This window comes from Manduca sexta, chromosome 8 (genome assembly GCF_014839805.1).
Source record: "Manduca sexta isolate Smith_Timp_Sample1 chromosome 8, JHU_Msex_v1.0, whole genome shotgun sequence".
NCBI lineage: Eukaryota > Metazoa > Arthropoda > Insecta > Lepidoptera > Sphingidae > Manduca > Manduca sexta.
Genome location: NC_051122.1, coordinates 8,466,060 through 8,492,597, shown reverse-complemented (window position 1 = coordinate 8,492,597; position 26,538 = coordinate 8,466,060). Strand labels below are relative to the sequence as shown.

The 26,538-nt window shown below is 38.0% G+C and overlaps 1 protein-coding gene across 2 annotated transcripts in view; it reads left to right on the top strand.

Moving 5' to 3' along the window:
- Positions 1 to 3,816: 3,816 nt before the first annotated feature.
- Positions 3,817 to 26,538, top strand: part of LOC115440075 (protein groucho) — a 57,443-nt gene continuing 34,721 nt past the window's right edge. For both annotated transcript variants that reach the window (XM_030164232.2, XM_030164231.2), the window contains exons 1-4: positions 3,817 to 4,064; positions 11,364 to 11,461; positions 13,472 to 13,535; positions 14,302 to 14,346. In XM_030164232.2, the coding sequence (XP_030020092.1) occupies positions 3,996 to 4,064; positions 11,364 to 11,461; positions 13,472 to 13,535; positions 14,302 to 14,346 (276 nt within the window). In that variant the 5' untranslated portion in view covers positions 3,817 to 3,995. The remainder of the gene's footprint in view (positions 4,065 to 11,363; positions 11,462 to 13,471; positions 13,536 to 14,301; positions 14,347 to 26,538) is intronic.

The following is a 26,538-nucleotide window of genomic DNA, read 5'->3' as shown; positions in this document are numbered from 1 at the left end:
TGCGGAGGCGTGCGGCGGAGAGCGGCGGAGAACGGCGGTGCGGCGGCGGTGGCTCACGGTGTCGCGCAGTGTGGACCGATGTCGTGGCGATATCGTGTGATTGTTATTTACGCGTTATCGCGCCGATCGGCCGCGAGACCGCCTGCGCAGGGAGCCACTATTACTGTACCTATCACGCCGATCTCCTCCCTGCTACATAAATAACAGACTTGTCCCTTAACAGCCTGTTAGCCGGATAGTTTATTTTTTAATAGTAAATAGGAGAAATGTCTACGCAACCTCAGCGTTTAATAGACGATCGTTTAAACGCAATTTTATTAAGTACGCGCGGCCGTAATGCGTTTTGAGCACTATTTATTGTGAAGAAGTTTGTTTGGTGTTATTTCATGAGTATAATAGTTTCATTGTCAATTCGGAGAAACAAATTACGGGATTGGAGTTTCAAAAGGACGGTTCGGTTGAAAAATTTATCGTGAATACAAGTCGCGTAACAAGTCTTTAAAGAATGAAATAACTTTAGTACAGGTAAATCCATTAAATTATACCGCATCCATTGTGACGTCGGGTCCCCCACATCGGTGCGCGCGACATGTGGCCATCATCGAGCAAAACGGCTGCATCGTACAAAACAAGAATTATAAATAAACGGTCAAGCGTGCTCGCTCAGCATTAACGGGTTCTGTAGAAGTGCGCTTATACAATCTCCATTATTTACATTTGTTAATAATAAAAATAACAAGCATCTGTAAAAGCATATAACTTTGACAATTTTTATGATAGGTCAACTAGCCAGATGAAGTTTTAACCCATTGTAAATACATCTCAGGAATCAACCATGACCGTGCAGGTGTTTATTCCCCCCGAGGTGATAATACAGTTTCAATATAAGCCATTTATATAAGGTTGTAAAATATATTCGGAGTAACAATTTTAATATCATAAAGATCGCGCTATTGTTTGAAAATAAAATATTTTTCGTTTCAAACCATATTTGCCTCCATTAACTCAATATTTAGATTAAAATCGGATTACGTAAATGTTGACACAAAGGTCCTTATTATCTTTGGATCTTTAACAGGTATGAACGTATATTTACCGAGCATGTAAATATATGTTCATCTAATAATGACTGAGCTATAAATTATGGACATTTTTGAAAGTCAATTCCACTCAAACTAACATAAGTCGACATCAAACTTATTCTATTAACCCGAGCAAATACCGTTCCCCTTCGCGGAACCACAAAAATAAAACATAAAAGAAACGAAACGAACAAGCGTCGTCGACTGCGTGGTTTTTTGTCGCGGCTCGTTACCTCCTCCGCTCGTGAATACTGCGTAAATTACACTGGAGACACTGTGAGTGCATGCACTCAGATGACGCGCTAACTTGCCGAGTTACTGCCGCAGCCCGCTCTGACACGAATCTGAACGAGCTTCCGAGGAAGCGAATTCGTTAATACTTGTGACTATAAATTCCCACATAATTAATTAATAGCTGCCAGATATTTTAGGTGGGTAGAGCACATCGCTATTTGCATCCTGAGATGACGTGCTCACTCGCCGAATTGCAGCCGGGCTGACGTGAAATAACTGAAGATGTGAGATACTGTTCGAACTAAAAGAAATAATAAATCGATGAACTAATACATTTCGTCACGATTAATTGAAAAGTATAATGCTTGACAAATACCTAAACCGCTTATAAATGTTAAACATCAAAGGGGTGTGAAGCGATTGACATTTCCGTCGTGAATTCTTGAAATATGTTTTAATTTAATAAAATTATGCATTCGCCCGCTCCTTAACAAAAACCGCGCCTGCACCGCAACGCGTCGAATGAATACATTTTATAGCGACTTTACTGTCGCCCTGTGACTTCGTTTGGTGAATACGAAACAGTATGTTAAAATGGCCGTGTATGTTACATTTTGGAGGCCAAATCGATTGAAGGAATTAGTTCGATCAGTGTAATATTAACAATAAAATCTAGTTATGGAACTATTTACCTATATGCTACATAGTTTTGTTTTTAGGCCTGTTACTGCTAATAAAAATTTTCATCGACCTTTAACATACCTTTTCAGTATAAACTTTAATATTTTTATGTATTCATACATACACCTCTTAAACATTACTGCATGTGTAATAGTATAAAAAAAACCTTAAAAACGTTTCATGAAAGCTGAAAGCGTTCCCTAAAATTTTTAAATATTATCAGCATTATTACAATTGAATTCAAGTGCAGATGAACGGACCTGTGTAACTTTTTGTATTGTTGGCGTAATACGGATTACTTTTTCATACAATGTATTAAACATAAGACTTTTTCATACATAAAACGCCGACAATATGCCATTGTGTGCCATGAAGTGACTCCGTCGGATTAATTAGCAACTTTAGAGGTTATTTTTTGCTTCATTTTGTGTTAATAATAACTTTTATTTATTTATTTTAATGATAGTATTACTCATTAATAATTCATTATCAATTAATAACTATTTCGTGATCGGGTTATTAAATCGATGCCTAAATGTATACGAGAGTGAGTAGGGGGCAGCACAGATGTTATTTTTATTATAAAATTTTTGACGGAGTTTTATAACCGAGCCTAAATTCTTAAGAGTGCAGTTAAAATCGGGTAAGGAGGCGAGTTGGTATCGCAAACATGGTACTTGTACATAATGTCAATATGAAGCGGCAGGCGCCGTGTTGTTGACACTGATAACAGTTTACGGAACTCAGCAGTCGCCAGCAAGTCACGCACGACCCGAATTTTTTATATGTCTCCACATATCCGTTATATTTAGTGTTCAGTGTACACTGGATGACTGTACATTGTACACTAACCGCGTGTTAGTGCCGAGCTAACAACGCGGTGCCGTCTCCGTAATGGCATCTCGGGCACTAAGTGCAATTATCGCAGAACACGTGAGTAAATAGATTGAACACGGACATGAGCCAGTTTGGTCTCATTAAACAGGGCGCCGGTGGCCGGTGTGCACCCTCTCCCCCCTCCAGCCCCCGCCGACGTCCCGCACGCCTCCTCCCACCACTACACCTAAGCCCATCGGTATCAATTACCCGCAGTTGACCTGCCCCATTGCGGATTACCGAATTAACCACCCACATTAATATTTTAATCTGCCGCCACAGATGCCGCGCGCCCCGGTCCTTTTAATAACAATACATTTTTGGGATAAATGTTGTGTAATTAAGTAAAGACGCTCTCGTTATCTGTTTACCTGTTCGTATAATGAATGTTGGTAGTGCGTTGGGTGTTAATAAATGTGTGTGTCGGCGTGTCGGTGCTCGGCAAGTCCCAACTCTTACAGTCGCGCTCGGCGCTCACGGCACATGGCGTGGTGATGACATCGTTACTGAAACAATAAGCTCGTTAACTGTGGAACTGCGCTGTGCGGAGGAGCGTAAACTTGTTATAAGTTATTAGTTTTATCGTACATCTGTGACACAAGCTGCACAACCTCTAAACACCCAACCCGATTATCCCCCTCAGCCCGGTTAAAGTAGGTTACATAGTTAAAATTGTATATTGTTTGCCAAAATAACACGACACAAGTCGGACGGGCACCGCGGCGGAACGTCACCCCGCCACCCTCGCACAAAATCCCCAGATAATACGTATCTATTAGAGCGTATATCTCCGATTCGACTAAAGTATTCCTCAAACATGAAGATAGTCGACGAAAAATTCGAGTGGAGAAAATATGTACGGCAGCGGCAATCGGCATGCGAGGGGTCGCTGGGTTTGGACGGGGGTCGGGGCGGGCGCGCGGGGCGCGGCGGCCCCCGCGGAGCCGCGCGCGGTAGTTCGCTCGTTGCGCCCGCCGCTGCTGGACGTGTGTTACGGGTCGTTGGAGAGTGCGCGCGTGCGACCGACCGCGTGGATACGTGCTGCTGTGTTATTGTGTGCAGTGTGTGCTGTGTTTTTACTTATAAGTGTGAAGACGATGACCGTCTGTGTTTGACGTGGGGATGTATCCGAACGCGGGCGCGATGAACGCCGCCGCCGCCGCTGCTGCCGTGGCGGCCGCCAGGCATCCGGTGAGCTTCACTACATACTACACAACGACAATCAACACTCGACACCACAATTCACGCATCCAATTGCATAAATCGGCGACAATCATCTCCGCCGCGCGCCGTCCGCTGGCCTGTCATCCGCCGCGACCCGCGTACGATACGACACGAGAGAAAGTGTCGGTTTCTCGACAATTACGAACTTAATTATATTCAAATTTTATGCAATTATACGCCTTACAGTGTATAACAAGGGAAAACTTAATGCTATCAAACAAAGTAGTAGTTAAACTCTTTGTTTATGCTAATATTTTTTGTTAATGTTCGTGAGATGCCATTAACGATAAGCGCGTTGAAGTCTTTTCTACTTAACTCATAAATAAAAAATGGGACTTACAAATATAACGTTATTTATTATTATTTGTTACAATAGATTTAAAGAAAGATGCGGACTCACAATAAAAGCGTAAAAGTAATAATAAACAGCTGAATGGGGCAAACAAATGGGTGAGGACGCGCGAGCGAGAACCACTGCCCCCTCGCCCCGTGCCCGGCACCCCGCCGGCGATCATTGTCAGCCACTCAATTACCCGTGAAATTGCCTGCAAAGGATTTTATCATACTCCACATCTGAGGGACGATTTGCTTTTGACAAACCTTTGGCACTTCGTCTGAGAAAATAAAAAAGCTTGGGAATATTACCATCAAAGATGATCATTTACTCGACTACTTAGGGAACTTATCCATATTACTCACTTAGATTCTATGTATGGCTACAAATGTAATTTACGCCTGTTAGAAGTTAAAAAAATTATAATACAGACACCGTGTTATGGGGAATGGGTTGGTCATACATTTTGAGGCAGCACTCTATTTTTATAGAGCACTGGCCGGTTTAAAAATGTATACAAATATTCAAAATAATTTGTCAAAGAGAATCGGAAAATTATTATTTTTACATTTTATTCATTATATTTTCTGCAATTGTGTACGGACGTTTTATTTAATGTGGGAAATATCTTCCCACAGTATCTTAAGAACGAACACAAACTTATAGTAACTGAAATAATCGTGTGATGTAACTTACGGGTGTACGTAGTAGTAGTACGTATGCTGTATATTTTAAACGGTTTGTATAAAGCTTTGTTTAATTGAGAGCGTGTTGCCATGTGGTGGCCACAAGCCGCAGCGCATCTGTCGCCTCGCCGCTCGCCGCGCTTGCCGTCGGACACCTAACCGCACTCAAAGAACTGTTCAAATGAAATTCTTTCATACATTTATATGTTTATTACACAAATTAGGGACTTGTAAGGCCCATTTCTATAAGTCGGCAATGTACCGACGATTTCTTCAGTTACTCTTACTGCTTACTTGTTTGTTTACCTGCTTACCTATGAAAAAAATAAAATCGCTAATGTTGTTCATACATGAAACAAAAATAAACATTCCAAATTTAAAAAGCATTAACGAACTGTTCTATTAAATGACTAACATAAATATAATCGGCAAATCTATAGATAAAAACGTTGTAATTAGTTATATCGTTCGAGATTTAAAATCTGAAACGTTCGCCGATTGATTCGGAGATAGTTAAAACACGATTACCTCGTTAAATGCAAAGGAAATTTTCGGTAGTAATTCGTCATATCTGATTACCGATATCAGATCCGGTAGAATTGGTATGATGATAAAAAACGTCGTGTATATCAACTACCGTGTCTGAATGACGTGAAAATACGTCTGTATTAGCGGATAAAGGTTAATTAGATTGTTGTCGTTTGAATAAGGAACAATGTCTATAAAAAGCAGGTCTCGAATAAGAATGCTCGCGAACGCGGTTTAATGAAGACGAATGAATGGAGTTTTATCACCTGTTCATTTTTGCTTCGTAAATTGTGTTGAAGCTATTGAATACATTGTGTCACGTAACACTATATTTATTGGAAGGCGTTGCATTGTTATTGGCTTGTCTATAAAATATGCTTTAATTAGCTTGACTAGCTTTTTACTAACAGCGTGTACCTCATTGGCAAAGCGTCCATACAATCCGATTCTTACCGGCTTCCTTTTAGGTTCATTTATGTTTGTCTTAGTTATTGTTTATCAGTTAAATTGGCCGCGATATGTAGACTAAAGCAAGCTATTTTGCCTCCGGTTGCCTTTTGAACAATTACACTCTTCGCCACTGGTGTATCTATAACAGAAATGTATTGAATATGAGTAAGTTACATGTAAAGATTGTCATATTTGGATAATAATAAAATAGGTAGTCTCAATTGTGACGTTTAAGGGAATGATAACATCTAATTTGATAAAGACTTTAATTAACGCATGCGAAGTGTGAAAGGATGCTCATCATTCTAATTTTATTATACAAAATCCATCCATAATTATAATAAATATAATCAAAAGCATACCTTACAAATCACGCAATACATTAAAATAAATAGACCGTCGAATGGGTTCCCTATTTCTCTTCTTTTCTCGTGCTTAAATACATTTGGGAGTCACATTGCAGCGGATACAGGATGTAGCGTATCGCGACGAATTCTTAATTGATGCGCTACTAAAGAAATGCCTACCTCTTTAACACGTAGCGCTTCTTACTTTTCGCTCTCTTAAGAAAATAATGACCTATTCCAAAATAGTTAATTTGTGGGAATCGTCAAAGAAACGAAATTATTTGCGACCTTTTTTTAGCGTTGCTATAAAATTGAACTTATTAAAGATAGGTCAAAAATGATACCTATGGCGTGAAAAAAAGGAAGAAAAAGTAAAAGTCGCCAATAGAAATTAGTTTTTAGACGATTCCCACAAATTAACAATTTTGGTATAGGTCATTATTTTTTTAAAAGAGCGTTATTAAACAGATATAATTTTCACAATGCGTGTACAGTAACGTGTTATTACGCAAACTATATTCGTTTTATTTTACGCTCTGGAAAAAAAGTATATTACATGTCAATCTTGTTCAGTCGATGTCATAATTGGCTCAATGCGCAGTTAAATTGTAACGTGTTTTAAATCAAAATGAAATTCTTTTTATCGAAAAAATAAATCATATTGACCTATGTTGCGCGATAATTGACAGCTTACTGCTTACTGTCTTGTTTTCTTATTTCAATAAAAGATAATTAACAAATAGCTGTGTAATGTTAAAAGTTATCACATGTTTCGCCGTGGGTAAGTCTCAGCTACTCATGAGATTAGCGTGGCCTGTCGTGCGGTTCTCCCTAATTTATCCTAGTTTACACAGCGCTTTGATAATGATCGCCTTTTTATAAAATTTTGTGGTAATCTAAACAAACCATAAATAAACGATGGGTTGAGGGAGAAAGATTTTAATCAATGAATAAAGTCCCCGTCTGTTTTGAACCCACATCACTCCAGCAGTGGCACGAAATGCGTGATAGATACCATTTGAACTCTGAGCCCGCAATAAAACGTAATTGTTATTATCGCTACCAACATTAAACCGTCCACATTTTAATAATTAAACATCCAGTTAACTATACACATATTCCCCGTAACCTATCTAAATAAACACGAAAACGTTACATATCAAACAATATTATCGTATTTTTATCATCCGAACTCGCATTTTCTCATGTTGACTATGTATGAAACGCAAGAATTTTCTTTTACGACGGCGAGTCACTTCGGTTTTATGAGTGCGCGGGGCTGAAGGGGGGCGGGAGGGGGCCGCGGTGGTGTTAATGTGAATGCCTATTTGTATGTTTGTACAAAATCCGTGTCGCGTTCTACCAAGTCAATATTTGAATGACTGAAATTACCGCTACGAGCAAACGAGACACTCAAACACACGTTCAAAGATTTCCAGAATTAATAAATCTATGTCAATGTCGATTGTTGTGATACAGTGCTCTAGTGTGGCGTGCCTTGTCTGGATTATCAACTTTGATAAGTGGAGTGCCTTGAGTCAGTGTTCACCTAAAATAATTGTCGACATTCGTACCAGATAAAGCGGTATCAGTTTGCACAAACACGACATTTGGAGTATGCAAACAATGCTTCGTCATGATCAAGATTCCGTCGGGCTGCCATAGAGGACGGGGGGGGGGGTACAAATATTACAAACACATCTTCTGATACGTTTTGTTATGTAACACGATTTATGAACATAAATATGAAGAATACAACATAGAATGTCGAAAGTAAATAACCATGCAACGACATAATAGAGTTAGTAGCAAAAACCTAATTAACACCTATATTATGCTACGACGTGACAGTGCGTACGCTAAGCCGATCTTCCACGTTCTTTAATTAAACCTCTATTCTTAGAACAGTCGATATTTAAACGAGCGACCAAGCATTACCCACACTACACCTCGGGTGGCGGTCGGTGTTGTGTTTCTGAGAAAATAAAATCAGCTTTTCGATCCCTGCGCTACCATATTAGTTTACTAGCATTTTTTGTTTTTTATTTGGCGTGAAAGGCAATAAACCCGCCGCCGTATATAGCTTTTATCGACTCTAAAGTGATCGAAATAGGGCGTAGTTTGGCTCGACTCGTTCTGACATTGGAACATTACGTTACAAAGCCAATCTCGATGTTCAAATATTTGTCTATGCTTGTTTGGTTTGTAAGTGCGAATGGTGTTTAGATGTTTGCCGAGCCGCTGAACTTGTGTACGCACTCCGCGCAGCGGCATACGTTCTACTATTTCTCATAAACATTACATCCGTCTGCGTTTAACAAATCGTATCCATCAATATGACATTCTTTATTTAAAGTCTAGATCAAGAAAAACACATTACCAATTCTAAACCTGGCCGAATCCATTCAGCCGTTTCGAAATTCTAATTCCAAAAAAAGAAATAATCTCCGAAGTTGTACAGCAGGTAGACGTGGGCAGACAGACGTATTCAATAATTTGAAATAAGAACACGTATTTCTTTTTATATCCGTTTAAACGCATTCTGTTTAGTTTTGTTTTTGTGAGCGGTTGCCGCTGGATGCGGGCCTTTCATCCGGGCCCTCTACACAATACTGCCACTCAAAAACTGTTCATTGTATTTTAATTTGACCTTTTCGGCGATAATTTATGGGAATCTTTTTTTTCTGTGAAGGGGAACGTTTACTCAGTCTATTATTGCCGGGGATCATTTACGTTTCTTTTGTGATCGACTTTAAGTTTAGATCGATCACGGAACCATTAGTTATTGAAGGGAGAATTTGGGAAATTCGTGGGAACAAATTTATTAAATGCGCAAACAAATCTCAAATGAACATTTAAACGTTACTCAATGTTTATTCAATTAATATTACTTGTATTCAGTTAAATTAACTTTTTAATCGCTTGCACCAAATCGATAGATATTTACGTGTTTAATTATATAGTAAAATTTTATTGATCAAGTACACGTATTTAATTTCATTTACGTAACCGTGTAATACTATTGATAAAATAAATAAAAACCACAAACGATTACGATTTACGACGGACAGTGTACGAACGGACGCACCGATTGCCATGTTAAACAATTTTATAACAAAGGTATTCAATTCAGTCGTAACATTATTTAATACGGTGATATAATCGAGATCATAAAACACTTACCTATAATACCATAACAGCGTGTCGTTCCTGTCCGCCGTGAAATAACAGAATACCAATAAAACAACACGGCTCGCATTAGCGGCCGCAGATAAACCAAGATAAAGCCGAGTAAAACAAATAATTAAAACTGCGCGACGCCGTAACTTATTGACGAAGATAAAGCCGACCGCCGCGCCTTGGGCCGCGTGCACACGCACACGCGACAACATATTTTTAAGTAATTTATTTTTATGTTCCAAGCTTTTAAACAACTCGATAATATGTTAGAAAAATATGATAATCGAAATTTAATTCGATGTAAATTTTAATGGAATTAGTGCCGTTTTGCATATTAATGTTATGTTTGTGAAACTAAATACGTGCGGGGAAAACGCGTAGTCGAATGTGAAGGCTTTATTATGACGCACAAAAAATTATTCGATATAAGGTGCGTATTATCGTGAGTGCCGCGGAGCCAGTTTCGCGCGAATAATAATTGTCATGCATACCACACGCGATTGGTTGCACCGACCGACACCGCTACTGTCAGCGACGTTTTGCTCCTGCCTTCTCAGAACATACGTTACGTTAGCTCGTAACTTACAATTCCTTTTTTTATTTTTCGATTCGACGATATGAACACGGATAAGTAATTGCTCGAGTCAATACACATCTCAAACTAAAGTGCTTTCAGCGGTGTTCCATTTTATTGCTTTAATATCCTCTTCTTAAAACAATTTGCGGTTGCTGCTGAATCATTGATTCACTTATTAATATAAATGTAAAGATTAAGTGTGCTAAACGCGTCAATAAAATGGTTTCTAAATTAGTTTTCTTACTTGATTTTTCTAATTATAATAATATCCAATATTGTGAATGTATGTAAGCATTGATCAAACCTTATGTTGCGCGAGTGAGTGACATTTGATGTGCGTGGTGGTAGTTCGGCAGTGCGGTGGTGTGGTAGCGAGCAGGCGCGGGGCTGCGGTTGTATTATCCCGACGTAGTATCTATTACGTTATTAAGTGCGATAGCCCATTACAGCATCAGACAGCGGCGCGGAGTGGCGGCGTGGCGGAGCGGCGAAGGCACCGAGGCGCGCGACCGCAAGGCTATCTCCCCGGCGGTTACATTCACTAAATTCCCGGCCACATTTTTCCCGAGCCCGATTGTCCGCAGCTCCATTTACAACGTCTACACGCCGCGCCAGTTCCTTTTACGCTTTTATTTACGCTCCTTTTATTATTTTTAAAGTCCGTTTGTTCCTCGCGCCGGCTCCGAGCGGCTGTTATTTATTTTTTGCTGTCGGCCTCCCGGCGACCGTGTGTTGTTGTGTCCCTCGCTTTATTTTTATTTTCGTGCTTCTTATTATGGAGTTAGTTTTTTTTCTTTATTATTACGTGCTCGCGTGTTCGCGTTACTTTATTTTTGTGTTAAGAGGCGAGCGCCCGCCGTTGTTTTTTTTATTAATCGAGACTCACACCGAATTATGGTCATTAAAGGATAATTTGTATTATGGTAATTTGGGATGCGTGTAATTTTTGTTTCGTGATAGGAATGTTTTTGTGCCGGGACTGAGATTGATGACTCGTATTTTGTACGCTTAATATTTCAAACTTTGCGTGTCGAGCTAAACGTTTCTAAACGATTTGTGAAAACGTTAAATCTTACTCGACTCGATTGTTTAGATTTTTTCTTGGAAGTATTTATTTCAAAATCGATTACGTGACGACTAAATCAATGTTTTGTTTGACTGCAGGGTCCACCGCAACCTGGGCAACCGATCAAGTTCACCGTGGGTGAATCCTGCGACCGGATCAAGGAGGAATTTAATTTTTTACAAGCCCAATATCACAAGTGAGTATCGAATCATCTTTTTCTTCTCATCATTTACATTAATGAATAGACATCTTTAGATTATGACTTATTGTCGATTAATAACTCGCTTCCGGCTAAGATAAAATGAGTGCTCGAGATTTTTTGTTACGATTATGAGCGCGGCTAAAAAATAAAATACGAACGACTTAATACTAACATATTAAGGTCTTATTTCAAAAAATACATTGAAAAAATCTTACTAGAACGAAAGAACCCTCTCGATGTACTTTTACACAATGTCAATAAGCGTTTAAACATGGAAACGGAGATGACCACGAGTGATAAACAAGCTGGTACTTACAAGGAAAACATCTAAAGGGATCATCCCGGCTCGGCCCGTCACCGGGAATCAGTGGAATCATCCCCTACCTGCCCCTCAGAACAAGGACCTTTTTTATCAGACCTTTTGTCATTTCACTTCATTGTTATCTTATCTTTAAAATGGATACAATACTTTTCTTTTTATTTAATATGATTTTTTGTTAGTTAAACGTGGAAAAAAGAAAACATAAATTTTTTATTGCCCGTTTTACGTGTTTCTGGTTTTAGGTTCGTAATAAATACAATATTATACTCTGAATATAATCTGGTTTCGATAAGTGTCAATAAAATCTAAATTAAATTTCGTTCATTGTAAGTCAGATTTATGCAAATATCCGATACTTAATCTCATGTTACTGTACGATACTATTCCGTATATTTAATAAGGTAACATAAATATAATGAATTTCAATGTCGGATTATAACGTATTGGTTTCCACTCCAGCTCAATTATGACATATTTAAATATGTATAACGTATTATACAAAATAAAAACGTAATAAACTGTGTTTTAGTATCACAAACGACTCTTTTTATTTGAAACAATATTTTATTGAGTCTATAGATACTCCATATCCGGCATATTCAACCCGCGGTCTGGAGAGCTTTTGCAAATCGCCCATCCGTCAATAAATTCACTAAAACAAAAAAATCTTCCCAATATTCACCTTAGCTGTATGATAACTCAGAGAATAAATTCATTCACCTAATTGTGAATATTATTATTTAGTAAATAATATTTTATTAATTACGGTAATTTTCATAGGTAGGTCAAATAACTTTGTGGCGCAAAGCATTATAATAGAGACGTCTTCGCGGCCCGTATAAAAAAATCTACCGGTTCATGTCTAATATTAGTCATTAATAATTGAAATACCACCGATTTAAAGCGCTCAACTTCGTCTATTGACTATTACCTAGCTACTAAAATTATTATGTCGTAAACCCTTATCGCTTATCGTATCGTTTTCAATATGAACGTTAAGTATGTAGGTACATGAAAGCAATAATCTAGAATTGAAATTGAACTGGCCAGTTATGCGACGATAAAAAACTTAAGCGTAACAAGTGCGACCTACTATACACACGATAACAGCTGTAAAACAAGCTGTTTATTATAAATACCTTATCTTAACATTATTGCAAGTACTCCTTATGTAGAGCGTTAAGTGCGATACAATATTTTACAGTAAGGGTTATTTAACTATTTAGATACGGATGTTATAACAACTACGTCCTTGTTTCGTACGAGACAGTGCTCTTCGTGTGTGTTATTATCAGTAAAATTGTGGTCGAGTGTTTGAGAGTAAAAAACATTTTTAAAGAAGGAAATTTCTTTGACAAAGGAAGCTTTTACATTATAAAATTGTTTTATAATGACTTCCATACTAAGCTTAGCCGTTATAGGATAATGATTTACAGAATGTATTGTTTTAAGATAAACAAAAAGCAATAGGACAGAAACGTAATTCTAAGAATATTTTGTGAAAAATGCTAATCTAAATAAAACATGATTTGACATTTTATTTTAAAGAATTTTGAAAAGTGATATAATAATTCTTGTCATAGTTATTTTTATATTAAAACTAATATATTACAATGTATTTATACGTATGTCGCGTAACAAAAAATTATAAAAATAATAACTCTACGTCTCTATTGTTTCAGTTTAAAATTAGAATGCGAAAAGTTGGCTAGTGAAAAAATTGAAATACAGAGGCATTATGTTATGGTGAGTAAATTGTTTGTGTTGTATTTGACATCGTAAAACCCCATTTTATTTGGAAAAGGCACAACTGACAAATTTAATGGTCGACAAGATGTTTATCACCCATGATGTTTGTTGGCGTGTGAAATCTATAAATGTGTTCCCTTTGTTCGACGCCCGCATATCGCTTATTATTTTTCTATTGGATTGATTGCGTCGCTTAATGTGGGCATTTATTTATGAAGTAATTGTCCATGGAGGTCGATTATCTTTATAGAATTGTTTGCGTAGCCACAATGTATCGCACACGCATCAAGTAATTTAGGAGGCAGGTTATATCCACCGTATTATTTGAATGGAAATGTGAGATAAGAGCGAGCGGCGGGCGCCATCAATCACACAGCCAACCGTTCTGTCAGAAGCATGCGTGTGTAAACATATTAGCGTCCCGCGCACCAACAGACTATATATTTTAAACGAACAGATATTTTGGCATGCCTTAATCCCCGCATGTTCGCTCCATTCAGATATGAATCACAATTAAGTGTTGCCAAATCGCTCGCAATTTATTTTAATACGCTCGGGAGGAAATTTTCGCGAGAAATTTTTATGTGTCGGAAACACTTCTGGCGGCGGTCCAAACTGCGCCGCTGCGGATGTTTAGTCATCCGACTCCTATAATTTGAGGAAGCTAATCTGTGCCAAAAGCTTTCCGTGTCACACTACGCACGTTACATTTTCGCGCATAAACTCTAATCGCTTTTACTAAACTGTTCTATTTATGTTTCAGTATTATGAAATGTCGTACGGACTCAATGTGGAAATGCACAAGCAGGTACGTGTTCACAATATTCTTTATTTATAATTCAAGTTAACATTATGTTTATCCCACCCCTTTGTTTATGTCCAAACTGAATGAAGTTATGAAGTACAAAGCGAGGTGCTTATTATAATTTAATTACTCGAGGCGAAAATGCTATAAATCGAAATAATGTTTCCACGTTCCATCGTATAACGCTTAAACACGAGATGAAAGGGAAATGGCTATATTTTACAAAGCAGCGGTGGCCGGGATTGGCGCACGGGGAAATGTTGTAAAAGTAAAAAATATGTTATTGCGCTGCGCTCGCTTGTTGGATAAACGTTGTTTGACAGCGAGGCCCGGGGCCGGGGGGAGGGGGGGGGGGGGGCTATTGTTCGGTGGGGGCGAGGGGCCACGGCGCGGTCAAACCACTTTGTTGACATTTCGGTTTTTAATTTTCACCAACTTTGCAAAGTTAATTACTTTCTGTTTTGCTGTAAAAATGCTTATAAATTTACACTTCGTTACGAATTTTAAAGAAACAACAACTAAATAGTGCATCGTACGTAAGTGAAGCTGTGACTTTGTCAGTATTTCAATACATCATTACAGCTTCATAATAGACGGAAGGGGATTAAAAATTGGCCGACCTCTACTTCTCCGGACCCTCTAATGTATACGAATGAAACGGCGAAAATATTATAATATCTATAAATTAGAGGCTTAGCAAGATTCACAAAACAGGGACCCTCTTAGGGTTGATGCAACAAGATTTGAAGGGATTTATTTTTTATAATTTAATCATGAAGTTGCAATTTGTTGCTTCTTTGATCAAGTGGAAATCTATATGGGCTGTGGACCTGGATGACCAAGGTTTGAATCCGGATTAGAAGACTAATTTAAAGGCTGATGGATTTAAAAAGACAATTACTACAATTATTTTTGTCTATATTTAAGCTTCACTTCAATAACGGACCCAATTAATAAACTACGAGCGTAACACCGCTGTTGAAACATAATAAAGGCCATTAAAACACACATAATATTAATTTCTGTTTTGTGAACACGAATGGAAACTATTGTGACGTTTGTTGCCAGCCCTGGCACAATAGCTATCCCAACAAATAAGTGTACATTATGCACCGGGGGTTACTTATGCCGAGGGCTATCCACGGGGGGTTTCATGGTAATCTGTTGATTTTCCGCTCGCCAGCCCGTCGCGCCGCGCCGTCCGTAGCTTAATGAAAATTTAACAAAAACTTACTTTAAATATCTCTGGAGGACCTTTCGATCTTTTTAATTATGATCATTTTTATTTAATGTTCCTGTATTTGTGATGAGTAATGAAAAAGTAACGCGATTAAATCATAGAACCCATTGATTCATAAGCGTTTTTTTTATTAAAGTTATTTATAGATACGAATTCATGGCATTATTACTGACTACAGTTAAATATGTAAGCAAAATCAACTTAACTATTATAAGTTATTTAATGGTTGCTTTTAAATATAAGTTTCTTTTTAAAAATGCAAAATGCATATCTCGTTACAAAAATACTTAGATAACAACAAACTAAATGTTGCATTAGACTCCTCATATTGTTCACAATTGCCTATAATAGAGTATTTACTTCGAAATCACGACAAAACAAAATCATAAAATGCAGATAGATACATTCAATAAAACTTGTACGATAATCGTTTAAATCCATGGAGCTCGGAATACATTAAACTCAGCGGTAGTAAGCAATATTTGTTTAGGGTCTGGAAAACTAGTGGCGAGGGGTGATTGCGGAGGGTCGCATTGTTTGCCAGCGCGGAGCGGCGCGGCGGACAGATGGCGGGCTCGCGAGCTCAAAGCTTGAATGCGCTATTTAGCGTACACTGGCGCGCTTCATTGTAATGGATTATTACATTAGCACTTAACACGCTCAGTCGAGCGAGAACCAGAAACGTACCCCTCGCACTTTGTTAAGCTTTTATTGCACCGGCAAGCGTAATACAATAACAACTTATGTTTTCATGTTTTTTGTTCGCCAACTTGCTTGTTGTCTATGTTGCATGACGGTCGTCCACGTTAAACAATCAATTTAATCTGTGCCCGTTGTTTCGATACAGCTTCGAATACATTTTTTATAGCATTACATTGAACTTGTGACGTTTCAAGGCCGACTGCGGGCTGCGACGGCGGTTATGTCCGAAGCTCTAAATGCACAGCACAGAGCGCTCGATTCATAAAGTCGAATTTGTCGGGAAGAGTTGGTCGTGACCGCGACTAACGCGCGTTTTCCGCTCTTTCTGACGACGACTAATTGCTTAGATTTTCTTTTGTTAGTCGCGGGGCCAGACCGTAGAGAGACCGTGCCGAATCACACCTACTTACGCCGTGAATTGATTGTTTCGTCTTTGTGTGGCTGTATCGACACGGAGACTTATTGTTCTGTGCTTCGAGTCATTATTCACGGCTGAACTGACTTTCACGCTGCTGATTATCGCAACGGTTTCCTTGCTCAAAAATTACAAGTAGACTTTATTGTGAGAACAAATGTTTTGCACTAGGGTGAAAGTAATGGCGTACATATAACGCTAGTGTAGTGATTCCATGAAGTGTCACCGATGTCGATAGACAATAAGGTCGTGCACTCGCCCGACGGGATGTCGATAAAATACTTTGTCGAGGTTTACGAGCGTCGACACCCCTGCAGAGTTCGCTTCGCTGCGTGCATTCGCCACCCTCCAGTAACATTCGCTTGTTTTGAAATTAAATATCAATAGCGCTGACTCGGCGCTTCGCTGAACATTCCCGCTGTGTACACAGCGACCGTGCCTTCCACCTACTGCCTATGTGCCACCAACTAATGTGTTGTGTTTTATAAGGATTTATAGTAAATATTTTGTGTGGGGTTAGAGACGTAAAAGTTACTTAATTTATTGTTCGATTGGATAAAATAATTGGGACCATTTGGTAATGTATTTTTTATTTAAGTTGCTTTACTTTTAAAGGTTTTTGCGTGAGAAAATTTTATTATTACTTTACCATAATTATTGGAATTATTTTATCATCATTATTAAATCGCCCGTCACTTATTGCCTAAAAGTGTGATAACGGTCCTCATGTGAAAATAAATGACCACCGATAAATCGTTTACCAAATAAATTCACAATCTAATTGGAAAAAAAACCATTTCAACAGTTTCCAGTACGTTGGCGTGTAATTTAATAATCTACGGGTTATTGCAATTCTGTCCCTCGCCCTTGACACAAAATAAGTGCGTCGTCGTGCGACAGAAGGGTCGCAACAAAAAGCGACACACACAACCGCCTTAATTGGGATTCATTTGGCGAGGGTTTAATTGAGGACTTCAGTGGCCCTTCTGTATTCTGGTTAGGTTATTTTTTGTCTGTGACACGGTAGAATTATTCATGCGTGGGGCGTAGGATTGTTTGCCCTTGCATTAGGGCGGCCGCGCCGAGCCGCCGGCTCTCGCAGATAAAAGCATTGCACGTGCCAGATCCGCTTACCCAATGTTTATATCGCACGGTCTCCGGCTAATATTTTTAATTTTGTTTGTCTCCGGCTTTAGTTGGCACGGCGCTGCCCGCGGTTTCTGTTATATTTATCAATTCGTCGAACTGATAAAGATTACAGGCCTACCGTGTTAATCGTTGATCAATTACTTTTTTGTGAAGTGTATAAGTTTTTCACGGAACACTTAAATCCTATTCTGTATTTGTTGAGTTCGTTCTAATAGCTCTGCTATATTTACGTATCAAGTTAATACATTTTTCAATTCGAGTGTAGAACGCCTTGACTAATGCCATTTGTGTCATAAAAATCAAAGTAATGATTCACTGCAAAAGAGGTATATTAATTCATAAAATGTTACACATAATAACAATAAGCGTTCAATTCAAAATAACGACTCGATATAATGAGTAGATACTCATATCGCGTAGCGGCTCGGCGCGGCGTGCCTTATCAAATTATAAGTATTGAGTATTCACATGAACATGCAGGTAGTCGTTAGGGTCCGTGCACAATGGCCGCGCTATCTCACACATCTACAGGCGGATACGGCGGATACAGCGCTGTGAATTGTCTAAACGAACTCAACAACTCACAATGAACGCTCCGCCGCGCCGCTCTCTTCGCCCCCCCAGTATAAAAGCGGAATTATCTCTCGTCGAACGACGTACGTACAGGGTGCGTCGCGCAGCAGATGGCGCTTGCAATAAAACCACTAAACGCGATATCGCCGTTCGCTGCCCCTCCGTACGCTTTATTATTTGATCGGGGAGCCAAATTAAAGGATTTGCCATAACCCCTCGGCAGCGACCCTCGCTCGCCAACAATCACCTCTGTATTAAGTCTAATTGTGTTTTCAAATTCGGCCCCTATAATGCCGGGGGACCCGGTATGACGTACCACGTGAAAAAATAGGGCGTACGCACCCTCGGAGCTTTATTAAATTCACTCTCACCCTCGACGTACGGCGCGTATAAAATGTAATGTTTCGTTTATAAAAAGAATATAAGTAAATTACTGGAATCAATGTTCATGCGCTGTGTTCCCCCGTGTAATGCGGCCGTGAACACTCGTGACTAATAAACACGGTTTTATGGCCCGCCTAAACCACGCAATGAAACATGTCTAATAACGTGTGTAGCACTTAGTAGACGCTCGAGGCGCAATATCTCACTAATACACACATTAATCCCTCTATCTTGTTCTTGTTCGTGTCGTGATACATTATTCTAGTGTTGTAATAATTACGACACATCGTAATTGATCGTACCATTACAAACACGGACAACGTGTAAGTAATTAAGTTCATATTAACAATGGCACAGTTTTATACCGTCGCTAACGTTCGGCCGCGCATCGGGATCGGCTTGTATATTATGTCGGCCAGAGGGCGCAATAAGCTCTCGACGCGCCTCACGTTATTCGTATACGTAAAGCGTTTCTCGTTTATTTATCGCCCCTCGGCGTCGGCAGCAGCGACGGTGTGAAACTAATTACAGTGAATACGGCCCCCGTTCCACGGGCCACCTTAATTGCACTGATTGAGACACGGATATTGATTTGGAAACAGTTTGCGTTGATGCCGATGCGGTGCGGCGCGAAGCAGCGCTGTCCGTGGTCGCACGTGAAACGGCCCTCATGAATAATGGACGCCTTGTTCGCTCCTTGACTTTTCATTTAAAACAGACGATTTCTATTCGACTCGTAAACTACACGCCTATGACTCACTCATTTCCCATTCAATGTAATAACCCGTAAAACTGCAGCTTGGGCGATGAAAGAATTTTAAGAAGCCGCGTTTTTACTTTGCATACTAAACAACTTAGAATATTTGAATAACATGAAATATTTTTTGTTTTTCCAATTCACCGCCCATATGTTTGTAGAGTTACGGCATTGGATTTTCAATGAGTATAATATGATGATTAGGCTAAATTCAAAATAAAGTTGACAATGTAGTTTCTATGCATTTTAGAAGCAAAAGAGATTTTAATCTCATGCACAATTAAATTCATGAAACTTAAGATTTATAGATCAGTTAAGAGTCGTTAAAAATTTACACCTAACCCTTTTCCGTATTTTAATCTAACGATATATTTAAATGTTTATTTGGCGGTTTGTTTACTTTACTTGCTAATTGGCCTGATATAAAATATTGATTATCACTAAAAAGATCGGCATCCTTTATGATAGATAATGGTTTTACGACACTCTAGCCCAGTATATTACTGATCAAAATTGTGATACTACATAATATTGTCGTAATAAGTAAATAGCCAGTATGCACGGAAACAATTTAAAACTTATAACATCAAAATCTTTAGTTATCAATATAAATTATCAGATTGAAAATAACAAGTTTGTGTACTTACCAAAAATAGAATTTAAATCATTTTATACATGATAGGTACAAAGGTGCACATTATCGCTTATCATTAACGGATAATGAGATAAGCAATGCGCATTATAACCATATTACTTTAATAATACACGTACTAAGTAATAAGTGATCTAAAGCCCGGTCGCATAGCAACGTTCGTACATAGATCGTATCATTAAATCTGGCTTACATTATCATGAAAACGGTAACAGTTGTACGATGTTGGGAGCCGCGTCTATTCAAATACTGAAACAATGCAAACAAGGCGAAGGGGTTACAATGGGGGGCGGCGACCCCCGCCGCTATTGACGACCCTCACAAGCTGACAGTGTGCACTGCACAATACACTTGCGGGGTTACCATTAAAGTGCACTTTGCGTCTGTTACTGAGTGTCGCGTTCAAATTTAATGTATTAATTTGATAAATATTTACTGTAGTTAATGTTAAATATTTGAGTTTTTTTTTTATTCTGGGATGATATAGGTTATTTTATTTTTTTTAAAGTTTTTTTTGCCAGACTTAAATATAAAAATACAAAATCTAAATTCTAAAGAAATCTAACGTCATGCTCAAACTATAAATATATATAATTGTTATCTCTACGTCATTATCTTTTAATAAACGTTATCATGCGTATTAATCTATTTTAATATGTAAATAATATCACGCTAAACTCACCGCAAGTTTTATTTAACGCTTTTCAAAACAGCCGGATCCCTTTATTTGTATTGCAAGGTTCATCTTAAGAAATCAACGGACCGTCAACCCAACTTTATGACAGTTTAGGGGAGCGTGGGGACGTGTGGAGTATGTGTTGCATGTATTAAATGAGACATGGCGAATACAACAGATTGAAATTTATAGCTCTATAAAAACATCGTATCATAATCTACCAAATTGTACTTTGAACATCGCTACCGGACATTTAGGAACATTGGTCCGTTTAAATAACAAAGTTAATGTAAAAATAAATGTGCTTTATAAAACCAATCATCCACGTGTCTTTGTGTGTATACTAAATTTAAATAATTTTTGTAAAATACTCGGTAGCGTAGTTCTATTGCGTGCTCGGTACGACCACTGCTCTGAGGTCCTGGGTTCGAATCCCGGATCGGGCAAAGTGATACTTTAGTTTTACTGCTCACTATCAGCCCAGAATAACGAGTCAAGAATTTATGCCCTATATGGCAATAGACTTGCCCCATATTACGTGTGTTTAAGAACTTTTATTTTTTAGTTATTTTTATCAATTCAACATAACAGGTAATTACGTATTCGATTCTAAAACAGTCAAGTCATAGAGTTTTTTAAGGCAGCATTTAATGAACTGCGCGTAAACCATTTATGGACACAAACGGAATACTCATTAACTCGTTAACTGCGACGCGGTCAGCATTATTAATAAACATCACATATCGACGATTAAACTAATCATATATTATAGCTATACTAGTTTATTACCACAAATAGGTTGCATATGCTTATAAATATTAATACAGGATATCTTGCGACAATAATTGCATCAGACGTCTACTGAATCATAAATATCTTGGCCTAATGGTAGTACGCCGCGCCGTCTCCAATGTAAAACTGTCTATGGATTATTACTAAACTGGCATAATGCATTGCACATATTTATTAGCTCTGGATAATTTACCTTTAAGCCAAAAATGCATTAAAGAATGTAGGTGTTGCCCAAAACCGTATAGAAATACATATATTCATGCATTAACCGCTGATTTAATAAATTCTTCTACATATTATGAATATGTAATATATGTATCCGGTTCGAATAAATATTCGTGGCTACCAGGAATTCAAATATATTCAATATGTGAATGCCTTTTCTTTTGGTTCGCGGTATCCGGCTGAATGTAAATATTTGCACATAAAATATTTTACTTTTATGTAACTATTAATCCTTTGATATTTTATTGTACTTTATCATATGGTACTTTTGTACTTTAAATTATCTTACGATTTGTAATGTTACCGATACCGTAATTAGGGTTTTATGGCATAAACACTGATATTAATTGGTACATCTAAATCCTCAAATAATATAATCCGGTTAGATCGTCCTGCTAAGTCTTTTGATAAACAATTTATATCTATTGAGAATGTTAAGTATTAACTAATCTCTATTAAGGATATTTCTCATGGGTTTGGTATGTTGTTGATTTTACTTCCACGTGTTTCCTCTTTGATTGCTGTCAATTCCGGTTATGGTACAGGTGGTCAAAACGCTTCGCTGCTTTGCAAATCGTAAAATTCCATTGCGTATTATTGCGTATTATTCCAGTATACGCATACTAAATAAATACCTCTATTTAATTCTTTATTTTAAGCCACAAAGTACTGCGTAATAAATCATTACATTAATATACAAAAATATTTCTGGACTTCATTTATAAAATGAATAAGTACAATATTAATTGATTTTGTTATTATTATATATTAGCTTGTATAATGTTTTGCGTTAGTATTATGGCCTCTTGTGAAATAAAGATTATTGTAAAAGCCTTAGACATTAATCTACGACACACGATCATCTACCAGCTGTAAGTGATTTAAATAACATTTATAACTGCACTGTAGTACTTAAATTATACCATCATGATAAAGAGCCTTGTATTATCATTAAATGTTCTCAGAATTTATCGTTACATAAAAATGGAAAACAAAAACACACAATAAACATATTTCAGCATGTTTACACTTCAGTGTGTTCGTAACATTCTCTCTTGTAACTCGTAAAGAAGTTATCGAGGCCTGAGGGCGTAATGTCCCATTTTCCACTTAGTTTAATGTTTATAAAAGTATAAAAAAGCGATGGCCCGACGCCTTTTAATTAGCCAGTCATCGTACAAGTTTAACATGTTATAGCGTGCACCAGTATTCAAACTAACCGTTTACGAGGTTGCTTTCTTTATATACCACGGCTGTACGACCGCAACCGTAGGGCTGTCAAAAGCGTTCACAACTATAAAATGTGTGGTTTCGGCAAAACTATGAGTTAAACCTGATCTACCTAAAACCTAACCTAACCTAAGTTACATATATGAGTATGGTGTTTCGTGTAAATACGATGTAATTAATGTCTATTGTTAGACGGGTTTAAAATAAACTTCTAGGTATTGCTATTTTTCCCTGTACATACAAGTGCACCGTATTCTAAATCAAAGTATTGTACAGTTAACTTTCCTGTTCATAAATAATTACGGTTTCGTGTGAACTCGATCATTGCATATACCTAATGTATTACAAAGACTAAGCCAATTAACTAGCGATTAAAAATGTTAAGTCATAATAGCAGCCAGTCCACGAAATAATTAATAAAGAGTTTGATTGTTTTTCTTGGACAAACTGAACGTGATACGTTAGCTGTAGCGACCGATCGCGTGCGGCGCCAAGTGTCGTTATTTCAACAAACATCGACGATACACACGCGATACGCCGCACGATTATAATTTCGCCCACTAATAACTAATTAAATGGTGTGAGCCGACAAATCCCCTGAATGTTATAATTTATAAATTAATTAGTTATTTATTCATGTCGCATTTACTGTCTGTTTGTACACCGTTACGCTGAGTTTGAAATTTTTTGAACGGCTTCCGACTTTGAATTTCGAATCTCGTAACAATGGCCTATATGGGATCTTAAATAATCTTATCTTACCTATTAATCAAAATTATATGTAATACATAATATATGTAATTATAATATGTAATACATAATTATTATAATGAATACTGTCTAAAATTTACTTTAAGTTACTTCACTTTTACGTATAAAAGTACGTCTAGCATGGTAAAACATGTCCACTATGTTTTCTTGTTACATTAATTTGAATTTCCAATGTATAATGACCTACACATTTTTGACACATAAATGCATATTGTATCGTGTAAATAGGTTGAGGTAGCGGCGTACCTGTTACAGTTTTACAAGTACAATAATTAGGTGCGTTTAATAAACTGACCAAATATTTTTAATTAAGGCCCTTAATCCTTACAAAGTTGTACAGACGAGGGGCACGTCCAGCTTAACATGAAAGCGGCGTGGGGGCCAGGGGCGGTGTGCGGCTGGACCGCGGTACACCGCCACGCTGCGGTCGCGCGGTTGCCGTCCGCCGCGTCGTCCACCGCGCCGCCACCGCCCGCGCCCCTTTTCACTTGCTACGCTGAAGCTACTCGCGTGTTTATCTCGAATTTCTACGATGTAAATACGTTTAAGTAGGCATTATCGCATAGTAATTTTTCTGGGAACATATTTTTTTTATGGTTGAAATTCCCAATTGACTTACATACATTCTCACTTTTGACATTCAATATGTATGTCCTAATTACAAAGGAACCCCCACGGATTAATTTCTCGCTTAATAAACGATTCAACTCAACCTTTGTTGGCTTAACGATCATTTTGTTGCAGTAAACGGCCAAGTTAAATCAACTAAGTTATTCCAGGCATCGACGGAGGAATTCCGTGAACGCTGCTTATTTCCAAGAAGCGTGAAATTTTACTTAGTGTGTATAACTCTCGAGCGGTCGCCGAGACCCGGCACTCGGCGCATCTACCAGATTAAACAATATTCATAGGCCACGATATGGGCTCGGTGCAGACTACAGACGCTCACAATAAGCATCGAGCTCGCAAACAGGTTGTGTAAACACAGGCTGTGTAAACTCCACTCGCAAACTCTATCCCTCCACTCTTGCTCCGTTGCGACTACGCACAAATACTTCTTATGTGTGCTTAAATATTTAACACGCCATTCTTATTTTGCTATAGTTAAATATATTTTTTCCTTGTACATACGTTGACGTGTTTTATGTTAAATTATATAAGCGAGGACGGTTTAAATACATGTATTTTGCTGTAAATTTATCGCATAGCGTAATTCAATAAGAGACTATGTGCAGTCAGCGCAAGTGAGTAAACAACTGCAGACTGCATCCGTAAATAAGTACGGTTCTATCTTGGAAGTGGACGTCAAAACGGAGCCAGTGAACGTGGCCGTCTGTAGGTACACGATACATTGTTATTGAGTGCTATCTGTAACATTGCTATACAATGTTACTCATATCACATTTAATGCTTTATGGTACACGCAACTTGTACTCTTTATCTGACAACACTAACTTATAAATCATTTTTCCCTGTCCAAGCAGATTAACTGGCAGACTAGCTGATATTTCTTCTTATATCAAATGTTTATCACGAGTTAACACGTCCGTTATCATGCATTCTTATCGCCAGCTTTACTAACCATACAAAAATAATGCATACAGATAAATGAGTACATACATATTTATCGCGGTCTTTTCCTAATCAGCTCAATCAATTTTAGTACGAAATCCGTGATAAACACTATCGCGCCTGAACAAAAGCAAGACAGCTCAGTATGAAAATCATACGAGATAAAGCCGAGTCGATAACGTTATTTATAATGATAACAATCGAATTTTAGGATGAACTTATCGAGGTATTAAGTGTTGTTATTCCGTATAAGCGGCTGATATGAGACTTGTTAATAATCCGTGATAGCGTACAGGTAATCTGCATTGCGACACAAAAATAAGTCGTTTAGTAAATATGTGCAATGCACGAACAACAATTATCGCAGGCATACATATTCAAATTAAAAAAACGTTTCAGCAGACACTTATTTACATTTAAACATTATTATAATGATGAGCTGCTAGGTCCTAACGGTGCGTGACAAATGTGGCTATAGTGCGAGCTCGCTTCTGTCACTCCACTTGTCAAGTTTTTTTTAGGGTTCTATAGATAATGCAAATGATTAAGTTCCGGCTCGTTCATTCGTATATTTTACGAATCTATAATCGTCTATTTAAATTCGGTAATTACTTAATAGGATCAGTAGAATAAACCTCGATAGATAGCCATAATGTTTACCTAATAAACATCGTTAAACTAATTTAAGCTTGTAGTACGTGGCACGGAGTCTTGAGCTCACGTGTAGCGCGCACTTGTCCGTTTTTTATTGCAATTTGCATGTATCAACTGCTGGCCTCATTAGCGTGTGACCGTTTGTCTTACACGTACAGACGCGTGTGTGAGTCTCGGAGCCTCTGTCTGCTCTGTAGACTACTGTCCGTTGTATATTGCATTAATTAGGATTGTATTAACAGCGCTAATTGCGCTCCTATAACACCGTTCTATACACTTGTATTTGTGTTAGCAACCTGAATTGTGCTTTTCTACAATAGCAATACGATCCACACAAACCGCCAGAATCGCATCGTCATTATCAGCATAAAAGGCTCGTTAATACTTGCAAAAAATCTTCGCG